General features: G+C 39.4%; 1 protein-coding gene across 2 annotated transcripts in view; it reads left to right on the forward strand.

Moving 5' to 3' along the window:
* NPAS3 (neuronal PAS domain protein 3) overlaps positions 1-21,464 on the forward strand; it is a 563,345-nt gene that overhangs the window by 528,579 nt on the left and 13,302 nt on the right. For both annotated transcript variants that reach the window (XM_044436057.1, XM_044436058.1), the window contains 2 exons: positions 1,019-1,212; positions 6,910-7,016. In XM_044436057.1, coding sequence (XP_044291992.1) covers positions 1,019-1,212; positions 6,910-7,016 — 301 coding nt within the window. The remainder of the gene's footprint in view (positions 1-1,018; positions 1,213-6,909; positions 7,017-21,464) is intronic.

Genomic DNA, 21,464 nt, shown 5'->3' on the forward strand with positions numbered 1-21,464 from the left:
GAGTTTAATCTATAATAAGCCAGTCTCTTCAACTCAATGCAAAGTTTTTCTCTAAAGGTGCAAGAGGTATTTAAATACAGATTATTTTCTACATTTTAACTAGGTGAAACCATTGCCCTTAGTTCTCTTTCCTATATATGTAGAATTCAGAACTTCTTGGCGATCAGCTTAAGCCCTTCCAAAAAGCTATATTCTGTATTTCCCTCTGAGTAACTTTTTACCCTTCCTCAACAAATCCCTAGGGACAGCTAAATTAAAATTATGGCTTCCATTTTCCTCTATTGCTTCATACCAACTTTTGAAAACACCATGGACCTAGATCACCAATTCAAAAATAAGGATGGAGCTCTGTCCAAACAAGTTGGAGGTACTTGTTGGTATGTGGTTTATCCTCTCAGCTGTGTGAAGCTTAGCTTGTTCTGGAAGGGGGTGCACTCCAACTATTTATTCGCTGCACAGTACCTGGGTGACCCCTATAAGGTACCACTGTTGAAAACTCTCATCTGTTGCTGACTTACATGCATGTACTTTTGATACAGGTTGTGTATTTAAGAATACAGTGTTCCTTTAAGATAAATTGCAGGTGTTTAGCTAAATATTGGTCTGGAAATTTTGCAGAACTACTGTAAATGTTTTATAATTTAATCCCCAAATGTTTTTGAAGTAATTTTCCATCTCTTGCACCTTTACTTCAGTTCTATATATCTTTCCTACATATCTTAATGTTGCAGTTTTCCCCTTTTTAATAGTCAGAAACAACTCTGCATCAAATCTGCATTCTGAGATTTAAGAAATGTCAAGTATTTGAATGTTGTCTTTTTCTTCTTCTCCATCTTCTTCTAGCATGAGGACATTCAGAACTTGTTGACAGTCAATATTAATAAGCTTAATACTGGTAACGACTAAATACAGTTCTAGCAGAGATAAGTGCTCTTTACATGCTGTCCTTTCAAAGGATGCTTCCATGTTTCTATCTTGAATTTACTGAGATCTCCTTTTGCTGTTTGTTGTTTTGCAGGTGATTCATATAACAGGAAGGTTACGTCTCAGAGTGTCGTTGTCCCATGGGCGGACAGTCCCTAGCCAGATCATGGGTCTTGTAGTTGTTGCTCATGCTCTGCCTCCTCCTACGATCAATGAAGTCAGAATTGACTGCCACATGTTTGTCACTCGAGTAAACATGGACCTCAATATCATTTACTGTGAGAATAGGTACAGCATCTTTGTCTTTTGTTTGTTTTTTCAGTGTTGCATAGCTAAATGTTTTGTTCTTTTACTCAGTGCTGCTATTGTACTGCAATAGACCTTTTGGAGTAGATAATGATTCCAGTTGCAAAATTATGTTTTCTTTCTACTAGACTTTCAATACTGCACACAGGAAAGAAGAACCTCATTTTGAGAATTGGAAAACTGAGCTGGAGACTGACTGATTGATGGTTGCCTAGAGAGTTAACTGGGCAATTGCGGGGGGGATTTAAATGTTGCTTTTCTGGCTGCAAAACTACTGTGGTAACCTCTGGATCAGCAGTTCCCACAATAGGATACTAGTACCCTTGGGAGTTTATCAGTGAGTGCCTGAGAAAAATCATAATAGAATACACCTTTCCCACCCCATCTGCAGCATCTACTTGCACAAAATCACACAGACAGACAGACCTATCTATTTTCCCAAGGGTACTCCCAGAGCAGTGAATCATCTTTCCCTGAGGCTCTGTGAGTCATTCATGTGTCTTTTAATTTTCTCTCAGGACTTATCCAGCATTAGCTCATCCTCTAACACCCCACCCCCACAAGGAGGTACAATACTGCTTGTAAAGTTTGCAGTACTGCACCGCCTTTGTTTTTGACAGTAACTCCTGATTAAACTCACTGTTGGTACTGGCAATACAATGTAGGAATATGTTACAATATAAATATTTTGCACTGTATTTAATTAGTTGCAAACATCAATCAAGTAACTTTTTGAAATGGGACTTTAAAACATTGAAATTTATGATCTAGTCAGAAGAGCTGCACCTGTCTGTTGCTCTACTGAACTTTTAAGAAACAGGTCCAAGAGGTCAGCAATGACTTACATGCTTCACCTTATGGTGCAAAATGCTAATAGAGGATTTAAGCAATGCAAATATTGCTAAGAAGCCATGAGACAGTGATAGTTATGTTGATGGTAGAGGGATGGCAGGTAATGAGCCATGGTAGAAATGACTCGGCTGAAGGCAAAGAGTAAACAGATGCTTTTCTGAGTATGTTTGAGCAACAAATTAGGGCTGATTATATGTTATTGAGTGACTCATTCTTATTTCCAAGTTTCTGCTGTGAGTCTTTCCTATAGTGAAATCCATGAACTTTAGAGATGAACATATGTGCTTTATTTTTCCCCCTGTTCTTAGTAATCCATAATGTCTTGCAGAAGTACTAACACACACACCCTTTCATTTTTCCACATTTTGTTTTGTCACCATCTGGAACTGAAATGGATCTAATTGGCATTGTTGCCACTTGAGGTACGGAAGATACTCAACATTGTAAATGTACAAAGTATTTTTATCAGGACAGCAAAGTCAGGAAACAAAAACAAACTGGCACTCATGGTTACATAAGTATTCACTACCCCCTTTGCTGTGAATAATGCTGGTTGCAACTTAGAGCCCCTAGAATTCATGCACTCTGCATATGTGTTTACATGCTGTCCACCTGTGTGTACTTCCAGTGCCATATTGCCCTTAGCCAATGTCTGGTAGAAACACCTTTGGAAGCAATGACAGCTGCAAGACTGTGTAGGTACAAAAGTCTCTGTCAGCTTGTGTATCTGGATCAAGCACTGCTTGCCCCTTTTTCTGGCAAAACTGCCCCAGCTCTGCTAGGTTGGATGGAGACTGTTGTTGAACAGCAGCTTTCAAGTCCTGCTGAAGTTTCTTAATAAGATTGTGTTCTGGGCTGGGACTGGCCATTCTAAGACATTCAGGTGCTTGTTTTTAAATCACTCCAGTGTTACTTCAGCTGTATATTTAGGATCATTGTCCTACCAGGTGAGCCTTCACCCCACTTCCAGGTCTGTGGCAAATTGAAACAGGTTTTTCTCTAGAATTGCTCTGTATTTGACACTATCCTTCCTATCTTCAATCCTGACCATTTTCTTAGGAAAAGCAGCCTCACAACATGATGCTGCCACCGCCACACTTCACTGTGGGGATGGTGTTTTCAGGGCACTGAGCACTGTGGCTTTGTGCCACACATAAATAATTTGCACCCAGGGCAAAAAGTCCAGTTTTGGTCTCATCAGACCAGAGAACCTTTTCCCATGTGTTTCCTGTGTCTCCCAAATGCCTTCTAGGAAGTGGCAAATTAAGCTTTGATATGGGTTTGTTTTAATAATAGTGTTTTTCTTACCAGTCTTCCATAAAGGCCAGCTTTGTGGAGCTTCCAGGTAGTAGTTGTCCCATGAATGGTTTCTTCCATCTCAGCTGCAGATCTCTACAGCTCTTAAGTTACCATTGGCTTTTTGGGTACCTCTGTTATTAATCCCTCTTTGCCCAGTCATTTAATTCCAGTGGAATACCTTCTTTCAGAAAAATCGCAATTCACCATATTAATTCCATTCTGTAATAATGGATTTAATGATACTTTTGGGGATGTTCATATTTTGGGATATTTTTAATAACCCAGAGTTGCTTGCTGCTTTTGTACAACTTTATTCCAGAGTTGTTTTGAAAGCTCCTTGGTCTTTATTATTATTATTATTATTATTATTATTATTATTATTATTAAACATTTCTATGCCGCCCCTTGCTGAAACCTCGGGGCGGCTTACAACACGATAAAATACATTGAAATACAATAGCACATAATAAATTACCATTAAATACAAAAATACAAAAAATACATTGATTTACAAATATAAGATTAAAATTATCAGTATAAATTAAGTAAATAAAAATATAGGAGGAGAAAGAGAAGGAAGAAGAAGTTTATGATGCTCTTTGTTTTGATAGGCCCTTCAACAAACTCTGGGTCTTTCCAGAAACACGTGCATTTAATCTGAGATGGACTGCACAGAGGTGGACTACATTCAACTATATATTTAGAGTATGTGACTTCCTGAGACTGGATTGCACCTGAGCTTCTTTAAGAAAGTCACAGCAAAGGAGGCAGTGAATACTTATCAACCAACCAGTGCCAGTTTGGGTTAATTTTTGTGCCCCCCCCCCAAATTTTTCACTTGCACAATATCTTGAGTATCTTGAATACATGAAGTGGTAATGGTGCCAACTAAACCCATTTCAGATGGCCACACAACAGAAAGGGGAGAGCAGAGCTGAACATGTGTGTGAGCTACTGCACAAATCAGTCCATAGAAATTGGATTAACACTGCAGAGGGGCTTGGAAGGCAGTGAGCTGTGCCCTGTTCTCATGGCTACACATACACAGTGAACACTTGTGGGCTGGGGAGGTAGGGAAACAGAGCACTGGATTGTGGCAACAGGCCTTGTCCCTGAAATATCTGAATTCAGTTGGTTGTGTGAACAACCTCTATGCATATGAAGAGTATCTGGATATTTTGCATGCTTTTAACATCTTGCTTTCCGCATTTAAAATTAATTTAAAATAAATGTGGGCTGAGGAACATGCAACTAACCAGAGCTGAAATTCAATGTAACAATTTAGACATAAGTCATGTTGTAGTCTTCCTTTCAATTGCCTGCATTTTTCATTTTATTTCCAAAATACAATTTAATTAGGGGAAAAAAGAATCCATTATGGAACCTGAATCCCCTCACATTTAACCCATGAAATAAGGGAGCATTAGCACAAACAGTATATACAAAGGATATATTGCTCAATAGGTTCCATTGATAATCTAGACATCCTCCATTACATACAGCAATGAAAGGCTAAGCAACTGGATACAATTTTCTCTTGGGACTGTTGCTAGATCCAGTAGCTGTTTACCCTCTTAATGACTGACTCCATTCCCAGTGCTTCCTGTTAACTGAGCAGATTAACAAGCAGCAGAGCAAATAACCAAGTTTTTACTGCCACCTGCCTGAAACTCATTTCCATAGCCAGTATATTTGGAAAGTGCTCAGAAGACAACCTAGGCCCACTCTTCAGTCCTACTAGTGCTAGATTTTCAGCAGACCAGAAAGAAAGAACAAAACTACAGTTTGACATGTGGAGCCTATGCAGGTGAGAGGCTGTTTACCACCTCCTTCATGTCAACTTGCTGATACCCACGATGTATCACTACCCACCTTGCAACACCTCCAACCCAAAGTGGGTGGGAGAACTTCCATCTACTGCAAGTATCCCTGGTCCACTCTGAAGGAAGAGGCTAGAGGCAACATGCTCCACTGATTTCTCCTGCTTCCAGATAAAGTGAGCAAACAATCATAGCAAATACTTCATCTAATTTTTGTCAGATGAAGAGAACCTTAGATCTGGAATTTGTTGCAACATTTTTTGTCATACCTAGTTTTCAGTGTTTCTCAGACTGACTGCTAGAAGTAGCACTCTGTCAGTAATCTACGTACTCTAACTGTGTGAACCCAGCTTGTGTTTTGAGAGCTATCTCTTCACTAGTATTCACTGCCTAACATTTGGAAGCTACCCTGCAAAATATTCCCTTGGAATCCTAATGGCTAACAGTTCTGATTAGCCCCTTAAAGAGACATTAGTAAACATTCTGTTTAAAGCATAAAAATGAATTATGTCTTCTAAAGGAAGAATAAAAAACCTCCTATGCTTTGCAGACCAGCCTGGTTCACCCAACATGTTCTTCAATTTTGGAGCTTTTTTTCCCCTTTACACTGATGCCTGAGGACATTGACATCTGGACAATCAATAGCAGAATACACATACATGGGGAGGTTGAGCAGTGCATAGAACAGGAAGAGCTACTGAACGATTTAAAAGTTTCTGTGTGAATAAACCACAAAGTCCCAGTTGAAAGAGCCACGAGTGAAAGCAGAGATCCCAGCTGAATAAGAATAAAAAAGATAACACCCCCAGGCATCTGTATGTCTCAGCATTTAAATTATATCGCTTGAAATGTCAGTTTGGAATTTGTGCCAGGAAACAGTTGAAGAGGCTTTTTCATGAATAGAAGACCAATCTGTTGAAATGAAAGGTGTCTCTAATCATTCAGCATAAGCATAGCGTGTTCTTATTTTATTATGTAACCTTGAATTATCTTGCTCTTTTAATGAGGAGCTTTGTATTTTAAGGAAATATGTGCACGACCTTACAGGGTGTTGTCAGGAGGGGACTTGCTGAAGAAACGCTTTATGCTATTTTGGGATGTCTTCAGCAGCTTTCCTTTAAAAACCAACCATATCAACAAATCACTGAATTTTTGATTTGGTGTTTTATTGGTATGAATGTTTGTATGAAAATCATTATTATTGTTACTACCTTTATATCCTGACTTTTTTTTCTCTTGTGAGAAAACCAGCGTTCTCCTTCACTCCATTTTTATGCTTTCAACAACAACGCTATGGGATAGGCTAGGCTGAGAGTTAGTGATTGTCCCAAAGTCACTACTGGACTTCATAGCTGAGTGGGGACTAAAACCCAAATCTCCTAGTTCTCTGGTCCAGGACTCTAACCACCACAGTGGCATCATTACAGGTGTGCCAGATTGATAAATAGTATTTCTATCAATGTGTGTTTCTAGGCACTGAATGTAGGAGTTCCTGTGTTGGCATATAATAGCATGGGGTGGCAGTATGCCAATACATGCACTATCCCAGAAATATAATGTGAAATTGCCATGGCTTTGTATGCCATTACAGAAATGGCTTTTCAGGCAGATAAATAAGTAAATATGTGTGAGATTGGAATAGAAGACATTTCACTGTTCCTGTATTTTTCACCCTTCTCAATTTATATGCTCTATTTTTCCTTTATAGGATTAGTGATTACATGGATCTGACCCCTGTAGATATCGTAGGGAAGAGATGTTACCACTTCATTCATGCTGAAGATGTGGAAGGGATCAGGCACAGCCACTTAGACTGTAAGTACTCTAGCCCTGTTAAAATAATCTTGTCTCACAACTGTTATTGAACTAGTATTTGCATTCCTGTCCTATAGGTTTTGTATTCTACTTTTACAGGAGTGATTCAGATAGTAAATCATTTAAGATAGTGAATGATGCAAACTGAAACTGATGGATTCAAATACACTGAATCTGTGTATGTGGCCACAGAATTTGGTGGAGGGATGTTGTGGCAGAGATTTTTACATTCTTGCATGAAATTTGAAAGAAAATTCATTTAGCAATGAATGGACTGAAAAATATTCAATAGAAATTCATTAAGAGTGACAACATCTCGAGATGCTTTAAAAGGTTCTTATTATTAGCATAAATATAGCATGTTCTTCATTATCCAGATATTTTTAATTGGTTACTTTATTGAGAAGTGGACCAAAAACCCACTATTGCTAGGGTTGGTGGAATGTACCAACTGAAATTCTTATCTATCCTATGAAGTAAAACAAAGGGGTAGGATTTGCCAGCTTGGGCTAAGCAAAATGTCTTGCTCATTCAGCCACCAACTGAATTGTCTTGGAAAAGTGGTGCATGATGCAGATAATCATTGCTCGTTCTTTGTCTCTGCATCAGAGTTAATCAAACGTCTGCTGCCTCTGGACACCCAGGTTCTATTCCTAATTGCACTGCAAGCTTTATAAAGCAGCTCTACAGAGATAAGCATAGGCTGCTGAATGCAGAGGGCCATGCTCATCCCAGGCAGAGTGGGAGGAACAGTAGAACCAATCCTCAGTTCCTTCTTCTCCTGGTCTGCATTTTCACTAGGCAGTTGCTTTCCACCATCTAGCATTGGTATTTCAGAGGAGGAGAGAAAAAAATGCTTGGAGCAGCTGTAGGTTAGCTGGGGTCTTGGCTGCTTTAGCCTCCCCCCACCCCCAGGACACTCCTTTAACCCTCTCTTAGGTCATTCTCCTGACCTTGGGGAGTAGCCAGTGCTTTTCTTCAGTGCTGGTTAGGAGGGGGTTAGGGAGGGGCTTTGGGATCCTGATTCCAGGGTTCAAGTGCTGTCTCCAGCCTCAGTACAGTGAATCTCAACTATCCGATCATTTCCTCCTTCAATAAAATTAGTAGATGAAGGACCTATATACACTGTTGCTTAAGGAATGTTTGCAAGTTTATATTGGTGGCTCCTAAGGAAGAGCACAGCTGGGTTTTTATGAGGGCTGTTTTGGTTCTGCTATGTTACTGCAACAGAAATGTTTAAAACGCTGTTACAGAGCAACACTTTTTATTAAAGTGCATGCCATCTCATAATTCCTTCAATATTTCAAAAGCGCAGGAGTGAAATTCAGAGTGACTAATCTACCTAGTTATTTTAAAGGGTAGTTAACTTAGTTAATTACTGCCTTGAGTTCTCAGTATTTAATCTGGCTTTTATATGTGTTAGGGTAGCAAGAAACAAGTGAAGTATGGGCAGGGAAATTTAGAGTCAGAGTGCTCCAGTTGTCAGGGCTTCCAACACATGCAAAGTCCTGCCAAACACATCCCAGCAAGGCAAAAGAGAGACTGGAGCTGTCTCCTCTAGCTCTTACAAAAATCCAGGAAAAATATTCATGCCTGCTCCAGGGCAGCAGTGTTTCTGGCCCCATGTTGGGAGCATGACAGAGGCTTTGAACCTGCCCCCTATTTACCACTTTCAATGTCAGAGTTCCCCTTCATAGGGCAGCTCTTTCCCTCTCTGCACTCAGTAAGGGAGATCCAATAGATTATGCAGCCTTCAGACACCCACCCAGGGGCCACGGGATTGCAGACTTGGAAAAGTACATTTCATTAATATAGTCGATTTAAGACAGGCAAGAAAAAAAATCACCTTCTTTGTTTTGTGGCTTGAAGCTTAACCAATGGACGAGATTATGTGCTTCAGTTACTGACTCTACATGCATTTCTAGTTCTTGTTTGTTCTTGGGGCGCTTTGTCCTAGTCTGGATTATGATAAATTGGATAATTATCATGGCTAATACCTGTTCTCCATGAATTCATCTAATAATTGTCAAAATGATTAAATGATTAAAAATTACTGTTATTATTAAAAACAAATATACTGCTTTCCAGTGGGATATCAGAGCAATATAACAATAAGAACACTGTAAAATAATCACTAACGGTATATATGGTTGACTATTACATACTGTCTAGGGCACTCTGTAGTGAAAACCTGCATGAAGAACAGACATCTAAGGTCAAGATTGAAGGCACCATCCTAATAATAATGGGGAATGTATTTCAGAGGGTGAATACTGCAGTGCTAAATGCTCTGTTACCTGTGCTCCTGAGATGAACCTGTACTGTGAAAAGCACTCCTCTTGGGTACTGAAAGAGCGAGACAGAAACATATGTTAGTATGTCCTGAGTTAGTATGTCCATCACAACTAGTGACCATCTCAGCACCCTGTGGTTTTTGGACTCCAAAAGTTCATTATATATCACCAGGAGTCCTATTTGTTGTAGTTTGTCTTGATCTTCCTGCCAATCAGTTTTGATTTCTAGCACTGAAAGAAAAAAGAGCTCTTCTTACTTTGATTAACTTATGTCACACACTTTCTCTATGACATGTTTTTCTATGCAAAAATGCCTCAACTTCTTAAGGCTTCTGCCATAAGGAAGACAGTCTGTTGCACTCATTTATCTCTTTCATACCTTTCCCAGCTGAATGATATCCTGACAAAAACAGCACATAATTTTACAAATGTGGGCAAACCACAGTTCTCCATAATGTTATTATGATACACTGTTTACTTTCAATTCCTTTCATAATGATTCCTGACATTGAATTTGCCTTTTTCATGCCCCAGCTCAGAGCTAATGTTTTCAGTGAATTTCCAAATATCTTTCCAGGTTGCTATAGCCAATAATCCTGATTTCTACCTGGTTACATTTTTTGTGTGTCTCCTATTGAGTTTTATTTTTCTCTTGCTTCCATAGGGTGTCATATTTTAAATATATGAATTTTCAAATTGAGAGCCAGTGTGGTGTAGTGGTTAAGAGCATGGGACTGGGACTCAGACGATCTGGGTTCGAGTCCCCGCTCAGCCATGGAGCCAACTGGGTGACTTTGGGCCAGTCACAGACTCTCAGCCCAACCTACCTCACAGGGTTGTTGTTGTGGGGATAAGATGGAGGAGGAGAATGATGTAAGCTGCCTTGAGCTCTTTGTAGGAAAAAGTCAGGATATACATCGGAAATAAAATATACGCATCGGAATAAAACATTTAGTTAAAATTAATATCACATCCTTCAATAGAATACATCAATTCCTAGAGAGAAAACTAAATGCAGAAGAACAGTGTAAAAGCATATGGAATTCAGAGCTGAAACATTAGCTTTGCACAATGCCTGAAAAAAATGTGGCTGAAAAGATGACACACAGAAGCAGGGCACACTTTTCTGCAGAGAACTTTCCTTAAATGGGGCAGCATCACCATGAAGATTTTTGAACACCTTCTCTTCAAATTTCAGTTTTAAAATTTCAAGGCAGTTTGCAATAAATATTACAATAAAAGTAAATAAATAGATGCAGCAGAAAAAGGAAGACAGTGGTTTCTAAAGGAAGCTGTGATCAGTCATTACAAACAAAAGAGTTTTTACCTGGCATATAAGAGCCAAACTAGATGTGACACATTTTACATAATTACAAAAATGCATGAATGGCTTTTTAAAAGTAAGTTGAAGAAGTTGAATCCAAATCCATCATTCTGCCAGTGGAAGAGTAATGCTTACTGAACAAAGCATCTGTGTCCTTTCTTTCCTCTGCAGTCCCCAGATCATCTCCAAAGCTCATTTAGAGGTACAGGGGGAGGCAAAAGACAGCTGAACATAGAAATCCTATCCGCAAGTGGCATTCATCTAAAGGCAGAAAAAGAGATGCAGGGTTCTCAATCTAGAACAGAAGCCTGACATGGAGGATAGGGGTGATTCCATCTCTTTAGACCCTCTGCAGTCCTGCTCCAGATAGCCTGTGCCTGCTATTTACAGCTGTTGATGTGTTTGTTCATTCTTGTGTTTGTTTGATCCATTTGCTTCCAAACTGAATTTCTAGCACTTAATTTGCACAAACCCTTGTCATGCCATAGCACTGAGACAATACTTTCATAAGCTTCTGTGATAGTTTCCAATGCAAGCAAGTCCCCTAATCCAGAGAGGAACCGCAGTGAGGCAAATTGTTAAATAAACCCTAGTCCCCACTCCGGTGTCCTGATACACATCAGAAGTCCCTGCTGTTTACTTTTTAAAAGCCTTCCACCCAGTTGCTAATTGCATGGATGTGATCGCAGCTAGTTTTGCCTTAAAACACAGACAAGTAGGCCCTAGGTGAACACCCCTGGGGATGTAGTATCTGTGTGTGGCAATTGCTGGAAACATTAGTTGGAGGGTGCTCTTGCATTCATATTCTCTTGTGAACAGAATGCTGGATTATGACTGGTCTGATCTAGCAGGACTTTTCTTATGGTCTTAAGCGCATCGCTACCAGACAAGTCACATTCTTAGTCTCCATCCTAATGGCAGGTTTGTATCTGACTAAGTAGCAGACTAATTCTTGCAATTTAGTCAGGTCATTTCAATTATGCTCATAAACTTGGGACGATTTTACCATCCTAAACCCTTTTGGTGTCTTGAACATGTTTGACTACCTCATTATTGCTCAATGATGCCATATAACTTACATATGAATTGGAGAAGCAAATCACATGCATGCACTCTGCTTTTCTGTTTTACTTGGTTTCTTGGGACCAGAATTGATGAAATGTTAGCAATCCATGGCTGGATCTACCATCACTTTTGATTACCATGATTACCATAGTGGTCGTACTATGAATCAGGACTGTGACACTGGGCTAAGAGGTTTAATCCTCTCCCGCTGTGCTGTTTCCCAGACTAAAGTGCTCTTATGCAAGCACCACTAAAGGTTCTCACCCAAGCACCCACAATTTCCATTGTAGGAAATATATGTGTATCCTGAAAGAACAGGCTAAACTGGGCCAGCTGGATAAAAGACTGAGAATTTTCAAGATGGGAATTGCCCTCTAGTCTAGAGGGCAATTCCTGACTCCTTGTGACAACACAAAAATGGAGAGTGGGCAGTAAGGCCACAGGTAATATGAGAACAGCCATATATGACTGTTGGTAAAAGTTAGGCAGAGCCTAGAAAGGCTTCCTGTAAGGCAGGGGTCTCAAACTCAACTTACCTGGGGGCCGCTGGAAGTAGAGTCTGGGTGAGGCTAGGCTGCATCAAATATTCCACCACCGCGGTGGTGGTGGGCCGCTCATCCCGCGGCCGGCCCGGGCGCTGCCGGCGCTTTGAAGGCCGCAGGGCCCCTCCCCCATGCCCCACCCGTCCCGGCAGTTGGCCCGCGGGCCGCAAGTTTGAGACCCCTGCTGTAAGGGCTCAAAGGGCTACTTATTTCTACCAGAAACTTCACAGGGTAAATTTCAGGGCAACTTTACTGGCTGTATGTGGTAACTGCAATGGATGGAAAGAACATTATTGCGCCATGATATCTGCACAACAATATATCTGGCAGGCAGGAATAAACCCATCACCCTGACCTGGTATCATCTAGATGTGTTGGACTACAACTCCCATCAGCTACAACTAGTATGGCCAAAAGTGGGGATGATGGGAGTTATGGTAGCCCAAATGTAGCAGTCAGCCTTACATTGTACAGCAGACAAGCAGCTTGATTAACTGAGAATTCCTTTCTCAAGAGGCACTAAAGTATTGAAGAATTGTGTAACTTAGCTTGAACAACTCAGCCATCATTTCCTGGGCCAGGAACATAGTTTGCATATGCTGAATGCAGAGTTACTGGTAATCCATTTTAAGTGCGATGCTACACCTGTGGGACATTTTACTAGTATATATTTTTGCACACCCACTATAGCTTTTATCTCAGCCTATAGAAGAATGCATTTGCACACCATCCTAATCTCTGATACAGTAGAAGACTGCAGTGCAGTTCCACTGGCAGGACCCCTCTGGCAGCAGCTATATGAGTATGCAATGTAACTGGACCTATCGCTGCAGAAATACACTGGATTGAACTGCCTGAGGATTGTGGCCTCTTTACTAACTCCTTGCAGAATCTGTACCAAAGAAGTCCCCCAGTAAAAAGGGGGCAGGTACTTAAGATACTTAAGAAATGTAAATATTTCTTTAGAAGCATTTCTGTTAGGACAATGTGGCCCTATTCCAATTTAGCAAGTTTACATTTAAAAAAAGAAAAAATGAAAGAGTGTCATATAATGGAGAAGCCTTCTATCTCACCTCAATTAATTGGGGGGAAAAAAACGATATTCACTGAACAGTAACATCAAGTACTTTCTGGCTGAGAATCCAGACAGAAGCTAGAGGAGTCAGGACCTCTACAGGATGTTATGAATATACTTTGGACAAATATAGGATGATGTACCAAGATTTTCAAAATGGATTTATATTGCTTGTGGGAACACTGTCACTTGCATTCTGTGGCTACAGATATAATATGTACTTTTTTCATTTTGGAATCTTAATTGAGGTCTATATTCATAAGTCTAACACTGACAAAAAGATACTTGTCACCCTCAGCTATTGCTTGGAGGACGTCATCCTATTTCCCCAGGATTTGATTTACAGCTATAGGAAACACAATTCTTTAGGAAGAGCAAGCAAGGGCAGTTCATTTCCCACAAAGCAAAGGTCTCTGATGACTGTTTGGTAGCAGTCTTTCTGATATACTCTTATTTGGTTTCCGGTATCTGAAGTAATCCAGATTTTTTTTTTCTTTGAAAACAAACTGTTTCACTACCTTTTTATTTACTGCTTCCTATTTTCCAGAGGATGTCTCCCTTCAGTATAGAAAAAAATTTGCCTCTGGAATCAGTTGCACATAACTGACTGCCTTTGTGTGCATTCACTTGAAAATTTCTGTTGACACACTTAATATTAAATAGTGGTTCAGTCTCCCAGCTACAAATGAAACAAGGCTTTTAACCTGTACATATCAATTATAATTTTTGTTCTTTTAATAACCTTAAGCCCATTAAAAATCACAGATAGAATGGCTTGATAATTTTTGACAGTAAAAATACACTTCACAAGTTTTGCTATCATGCCGTGGAATAGCTCTACAATGTCAAGTAGCACACAATTAACAAAACTGTGGGGGGAAAAGGAAGTGTTTTGATCCTGAGGAATTTTGATCCTAATCAGATCGAAATTTCAGTGCTCTTGTAGTGCTTAATATCTTCAATCATAAAAGAAATCAAACTGATTCCAATGTCAAGCTTTTGCATTCTATGGCTGCTGTGAAATGCTAAAATATACAAATGAATGTCACGGCTGTACAAGTTTATGATAATCACCAAAGCAAAAGAGATTGATTTTAAATTAGTGCGATAGTACATCTCATATTCAGATGATTTTTGAGCAAGCTAACTTAGAAGCCAGCCCAGCAATAGAGAGTGGCTGGATTCTAACAGCATAAGCACTGGCAAGGGTAACTGACTGCTGTGATTTTTCTGCCTACGTGTCTGGAGCATGTGCAGCCATTAGCCTTTTGATGTAAATTGCTAGATTGTTGCACTTCAAATGAAAAGGGAAATGGTACATCAGTGGACACTGAAATCTTGAAAACTGTGCCAGCCCAACACACTTTGCTGCCCGAACAAATCAGAAGATTTCAGGGGTCTGTGGGCTGCAGCGGCAAAGACAAAGACTAGTTGTACAAACAGCCTCCAACTGCTACAGTAATTTAATACAACCCAGTCTTCATAGAAGCAATGATAGGAGATTAAAATATGAACCTGCATTTGAAAAAAGAATCCATTAATTTACATTTTTTAAAAATGCTTTTGAAATGCTCTATGTACTCACAAAACAGTCTCATCAGTTTTCATATATGAGTAATAATCATATCTGTTTCATTCTGCCTCAATTCTCCAATAGCAGAGAATTTTACAAGTAACTCAAATATAAAACTATTTGTTCTCAATCAGTGTACTGATCTGTGAATAAGCAACAAAATTTGAACTGCAGTTCTGTTTACAGTTAGCTGAAAGTAAGTCACACTGAACTCAATGGAACTTACTTCTGAGTAGACATGTACAGGATTACACTAAGACATATTATCAAACCTTTAGATACTTAAAGCAAAATATTTTAATGTTCTTCAATATTTAGCTGTGCACTGCCATCATATTTTGAAAAAAAGTCTTAATTTTTAAAATATGCTCTAAGTAAATGGAGGTATGGATTGGATTCACATTTTGTCATAGTTAGACTAATCCCATTGAAAGCAATAGAACTATTTTAATGGATCTATTCTAAGTATGACTACATCTTACTCCAATCCAATGTGTTTAAGAGTTCTATGAATATTTTAAGCTTTATTTTTTTAAAAGGATACCCTAATTTTAAACTCTTACCTAGCTTCAGAGTTTTGGGCTCCTTGCAAAGATACTTTGTGCAATAAAGTTCTTTTTTATGCCATTCAACATCATGATCATGTACAGTTCTGGAACTAAATTTATTTGAGATGCTTAGAAGTTCACTTCATGGATTTTACTTTCACACAAACCAAATAACTACAAATAATGGTGTACGTTAGAGGTGCAGAAACTTTTTCAGCCAGAGTTCCACATTCCCTTGATAGAAATCTGTGGAGGTGAACAGCAGTGGTGGGTGGGACTGAAAGCAAAAGCAGTGAGGCCATTTTTTTTAGAATGGGGAAGGGGATTCACAAAAGACAAGAACCCTCCAAAGAAGTATTGGTTGACAGAAAGGAGTGGGGCCAAGGAAAGGAGGCATAGCCTTCCAGGGAACTTGGAAGGCCAGATTGGGACTCCCAAGGGGCAGAATTTGGCCACTGAGTCTGAGATGCTACACTGCTATTCTAAGTTATATTTCACCTCCACAAGTCCATGTGTTTCAGAATGAATTATGGAATGCATTTAGTTGTTTCTTGGTGCTGAAAACACAGTTTCTTCTGCTTTCAGTTTTCCAGCATCTAATGTCTTCCATACCCCAGTATATCATATAAACACATACAATTTCATATTAAGGGAAGAGGTCACACACAGAGACACTCATAGATAAGGGTAAGGGCAATGTACGAACGTTTCTAAAGTGAAAATCCCTAAAATTCATAGGGTTTCCTTAAATCAGAGATGACCAGATTACACACAACTACAAAAAAGTCTTACTCAGTGGATGCTGTTGCCATCATTAATCAATTAGGAGGGGAAGACAGAAGGAGGGCTTATAAGAATATAAATTAAAGAGGTTGCATACACTGAAATTATCTGGCCAGGGCGACTTCTTTTATATTTTATATTTTTATTTATTTTATATTGTTAATTTTAATTTTATATTGTTATTTTTGTATTTTATTGTATTTTATTGTGTTTGTAAGCCGCCCCGAGGCTTCGGCAAGGGGCGGCATAGAAATGTTCTAATAATAATAATAATAATAATAATAATAATCTGTTTATCAAATGGGGTATTCTCAAATCACCATGGAACCCGATATACTACTTGGATAGTAGCTTGTTTGGGAGCCACGCAAACTAGCACTACTTCAAAAACAAAGATAGAAAATTATCTTCCTGGATTATATAATTTTTCAGTGAAGTCCAGATTGCATTGATGAACAACCCTTATGCAGAGGATACAGATTTGAGAAAAAAGTAGTTGTTGTATGTTTCCTGCCTGCCTACCTTAGCTATCCAGATTGTTCTGGGAGGAGTCAGTTGGCCCTTAGGTCCCTGGGAAAAGGAATAAAACAATTTATTCCTTCAGATTGTAAACTCAAAATTCAGTTTATGTGACATACATAACAGAATTTTGCTAAATATTGCATGGTACATTCTTATTCCAGAAAGCCATACATTCTTATTGCAGAAAGCAGGTTTAAAATATCTAGCTCACTAATTGCAAAATCTGTAGAAAAGATTGACATCAAAGTTTCAGTTGATCCTGGGAATTGTTATAAAAGAAATACTGTTTCTATTTCAAGCAAATAAGGCACTTAAAGTATTCTTTCTGTCTCTGATGTTATGTTCTCTATGGGTTTGGAAAATGACCTTCCTGTAAGCATCAAGGACTATAACTTTTCAGATAAAGAAACTTGTTCTTGTTTTAAGTCAATGCCAGGTTTATTCCCCAATAGTCCACAGTTTTCAAAAGCAGAAGAAAAAGTAATCCAGAATTTTTCTTTAAAAAAAAAACACACACAACTCTGTTTCCAGAATGAAGTTACCCTGTCAGCTTGCCTTGGGCCTTAGGTGGAGAAGAGGAGATTAAAGAGTCAGTATTCCTTTTCATGTTTCGTCTGCCAGTTTTGTGAATGTAAAAAGAGAACTGATATTTACAGCTAAGTGTCCAGCTGTGGTACTAAGTGTAGAGCTGCTTTTTCTCCTTCTGATAAATTAACAATATTTTAATAACAGGATAAACTGAATATTCGTGCTTCCTACACTGATATGGTTATTTTTGCAAAAGAGGTAGAAAGCACAGATGTTGCCACCAAAATTCCTTTACTATACTGAAGCTCTTTGTGAAGCTGTAAGGATGGGAAGTCTTAACTGTAAGCTGATCTCATTGTTTCCTATTTACTCTGCACTTACCTGAATACACAATATACTGTAGTGTTTAAATGCATTTGTACCCTAGTGAAATGCCCTATTGTAAGTTGTTTCATTTTAAACACTGCTTTTGATATGGAATTTCTTCATCTTCCCTTCAAACTGAATTAAATTACTTCCTTTTATAAAACACAACTCACCGTTTAGAAGCTTTTGCTTTGATTTCTTAGAACAGCCTTACAGGGAGAAACAATGATCTTTTAAAACATCTTTGGAAACAAACTTGTACTGATCGGGTTTGTTTTACTCCCAGAATTAGATTGCCAGGAAGAACACTGTTATTTTACTGTAAACAAAACTCCAAACAAGCCTGGAATCCCTTTGTTAGAAATGGTATCCAATACACACAATGTATTTGCACCAAGATAAATCAGTCTGATCTTATACATTCGTCATAAGACATACCCTGTGCCCTTTGCATGCTAACCACTCAAGCCAAACAATATAAGGGATAACTTGGTAATGACATTCAATGGTATCTAGCTGCCAGTTGATCGGGAACAGTAATGTTTAAGTAATGTAGAAGTGCCTTGCAAGTAAAGCTAACTCTAGTTGATTTTCTTTTGGTTAACTTAGCTTCATTTGACTTCAGCTGCATTCACACCACACAACAAGCTCCCCTGCATGGTTACCATTGTTTACCGTGATCTATCTGACAGACAATCAAGACATTTCTACTTTATTGTGGTTTCCATCCTCTGCACTCAGTCTTCCCACAATTGGCATGTACCTGATCAGCTACCGTACCTGAACTTCAATCCCAAGGTGCATCACTCCCTGCCTATGTTTGTTTATTTTATAGCCCACCTTGTTGCCTTTCAAGCAACTCAAGGCAGCTTACATAATTATCTTCCTCCTCTCAATCTCATCCTTACAACAACCCTGTGAGGTAGGTGGGGTTGAGAGTCTGGGTATGCAAAGTCACCCAGTTGGATCCATGGCTGAGCAGGGACTAGAACCCAATCCACACTATTCTGTGGTAGTTGCATACCAGGACCATGAAAACCATGATCCTGCTTTCAGACAGTACAACATACCATGGTAATAGAGAGAAACTATGAAACAAACCATTACTTCTTATCATGATTTTTAAGGACCATGGTAAGATACTATGACTGAGTTTAAGCATGGTGAAATACTACGAACAACAGTCTGACAATGGTAAAAACCCACCATGGCTTGTTTCATTGTTTAAACCCAACCATTATCTTTGGAAGCAAGGTATTAGGGTTTTGTGGTCACTGCATTGTCTATAGAGACACACTGGTATAGGTAATACTCCACAGTAGAAGTGTGTGTGCCGTCTCTAAAGCAAAAACTTACACTACAAATGAAATCCATAGTTTTGCTTTACACAGTTGTCAAAAAGAGCTCCTCTCCTTTCCTGGCTTATGTGGAAATCCCAGCAGATGTACGTGTGACCAGCTCTGTATTTTAACCAGCTGAGGATTTTCAGCACACGCATAACTGTCAGTAGTGCAGCATCAGTGATGCCACCAAGAAAATGGTTTTAAAAATAAAAGACTTTATGTGGTCCAACTTTAAAACAAACAAAAATGCTTTTATGTAGAAAAAGTCCCTCCAAGGAATATCAAAGTAATCGGCTCCTACTCCTCCTTTGAAAGAGTCCCATGAGGTTGGGAAGGCTAAAAGATGGTGCCTTGCCTAAGGCAACCCAGTGAGCTTCAAAGGATGGCAACTTATACATTGCCAAAAAGAGAAAGTGGATCACAAAAAGGGTGATGATTTGCATAACATTTGCATATGCAAATATACAGCTACAGTTTATAAAATATTACCATAATTTAAATAGAACTCAGTACATCTCACTGTAGTAGCATAGACTGTGACCGTGGGACCAGCGTGCCTTGTTCAGTTTGCTGGTAATGGGCAGCTTCAGGCCCCCTCCCCTTCCTCCTTTTCATGACTCTTAATTTTAAACCAGGCTAGGACTGGACAGCCCTTCAAACAGAGGATGTCCACAAAGAGACCCTTCAAATAGAAGATCGTCCTCTTGAAAGAAGGACACATAGCCCCAAAGCATGAGCAGGTGCTTGAACCCTGACAACCCTGTGAGGTCCAGACCCTCCTTTCTCTAACGATTGTGCACTCTGACGGTCAGATGCGTCTGCACAGATGTTTACCATGAGTGTGTAAGTACCTTAAAGACTTGCCTACTTTCATGGGGAAAGCATAAACCAATTTACATTTTGAAAGCCAGGTGTCCCAGCTTCTGAATGTGTTCGCATGTTCTTTGCTGTGTCCCCATGAGAGGAAAAAACAGCATTTCCTTCATTCAGATTTTGTCCTTGTTCCCCTCAAGTTATGCCTCCCCATTAGGACAGATTATAAGACAATGGCAGCTCTAAATAATAAACCAAGCATATAAAAGTCTCATCAGACTATAAAACAAAAACCAGCCATGCAAAAAAGAAGTGAACTTTGATCATCAACAGGAAGATTTTACAGCATGTAGATGTAAGTGTGCAAGACAGGAAGCTGAGTAACAGCCAGTAAAACTTTGGGGGATTTTTCTCCCTCTCTGCCCATTAGCTTAATCAATCAGCCTCATTGGGTGCCTTTGGTTTGCCCATCAGCTGAGTGACTTTAATTTGTGGGGTATCAAGAACAAATTCAGTGTAAAGGATTTGAAGGTTGACTGGAGAGCCAGGGGATGAAGATGCAGCATGTGGTGACTGAAGAAGTTGCAACAGAATAAGAGCATTTGAAGAAAGACCAGGCCAAGGGAGCATTGCAGTCCTGCAGAGTTGGCCAGGTGACAACAGACCATTTACTTCTTGGACAGCCATAGCCTGGAGCAAAGCTTGCTATAGCGGGAGAAAGAACGACTGCAAATGGGTTATGGTTCAGAGAAACCCCACACTCAGCCTTGAATATGGGTTGTTGTGTTCTATCTGCCAAATCGGTGAAGCTGCTGTCTACCCAGCAGAAGCATTTTGTGCCTTCCTTAAAATTGTCCTTCCCATCTTGGGTTTCACAGTCAATAGAGGGCAAGAAATCCAGTGCTAGAGACATAAAATACAGTATGTTCATAGGTTAAACAAGCACTGTTCACTGTTACAGAAATGCAGTGAGTCAGTGTAGTGCACATTTAAATCATTGGCACAGGGAACCCGACTGGTGCTTGCGTATGCATTTCCCTTTCTATCTTTCCACCCAGCTCCCTTCATGAAACAGCAGTCCCTGTCTGAATTGAGGACAGGGGAACTGCCTATTTCATTTCCAGGTAAGTATTTTATGAATTACTTTTTGTTCCATAGTTGTGTTGGCATGTGGTCCTGGGAAAATAAACAGTTTTCTTTTGCAAGTTTTTTTACATAAGACATTACGGTACACTCATCATTCTTGACTCAGAGGTGTTTGTCGCTTCTTTAGAACACAGAATAGCCCTCCGATTTAGCTTCTATTTGTAAACTGCACTTTTTCAGAGCAGGGAGAATGAAGTGTTGCTTTTGAAAAACAACAGAAAACACTGTTTCCACTTGCATGTTTGCACAATTCCCAAATACCACAAAGCCACCTGGAGGTTATATAACAGAAAAGCAGAAAAGGAAATGCTCTTTATGTAGTGTTTGGATCTCAATTCTGTGACAAACTGAATGTCGATGCAGCAGATTAATACCCTCAATGTAGAAAAGCCAGACATGTTGCTCTGGTGCTTTGAGGAATTGGCAACAATGACGGATTTGTTCCTAAAACGGTTAGCTGCTTCAAAGGACCAATCTGCATGATGATCATACTTGCAGCAAGGGTGTTAAATGCAAAAAGAAATAG

This window comes from Varanus komodoensis, unplaced genomic scaffold (genome assembly GCF_004798865.1).
Source record: "Varanus komodoensis strain SLA01 unplaced genomic scaffold, ASM479886v1 scaffold3, whole genome shotgun sequence".
NCBI classification, from domain to species: domain Eukaryota; kingdom Metazoa; phylum Chordata; class Lepidosauria; order Squamata; family Varanidae; genus Varanus; species Varanus komodoensis.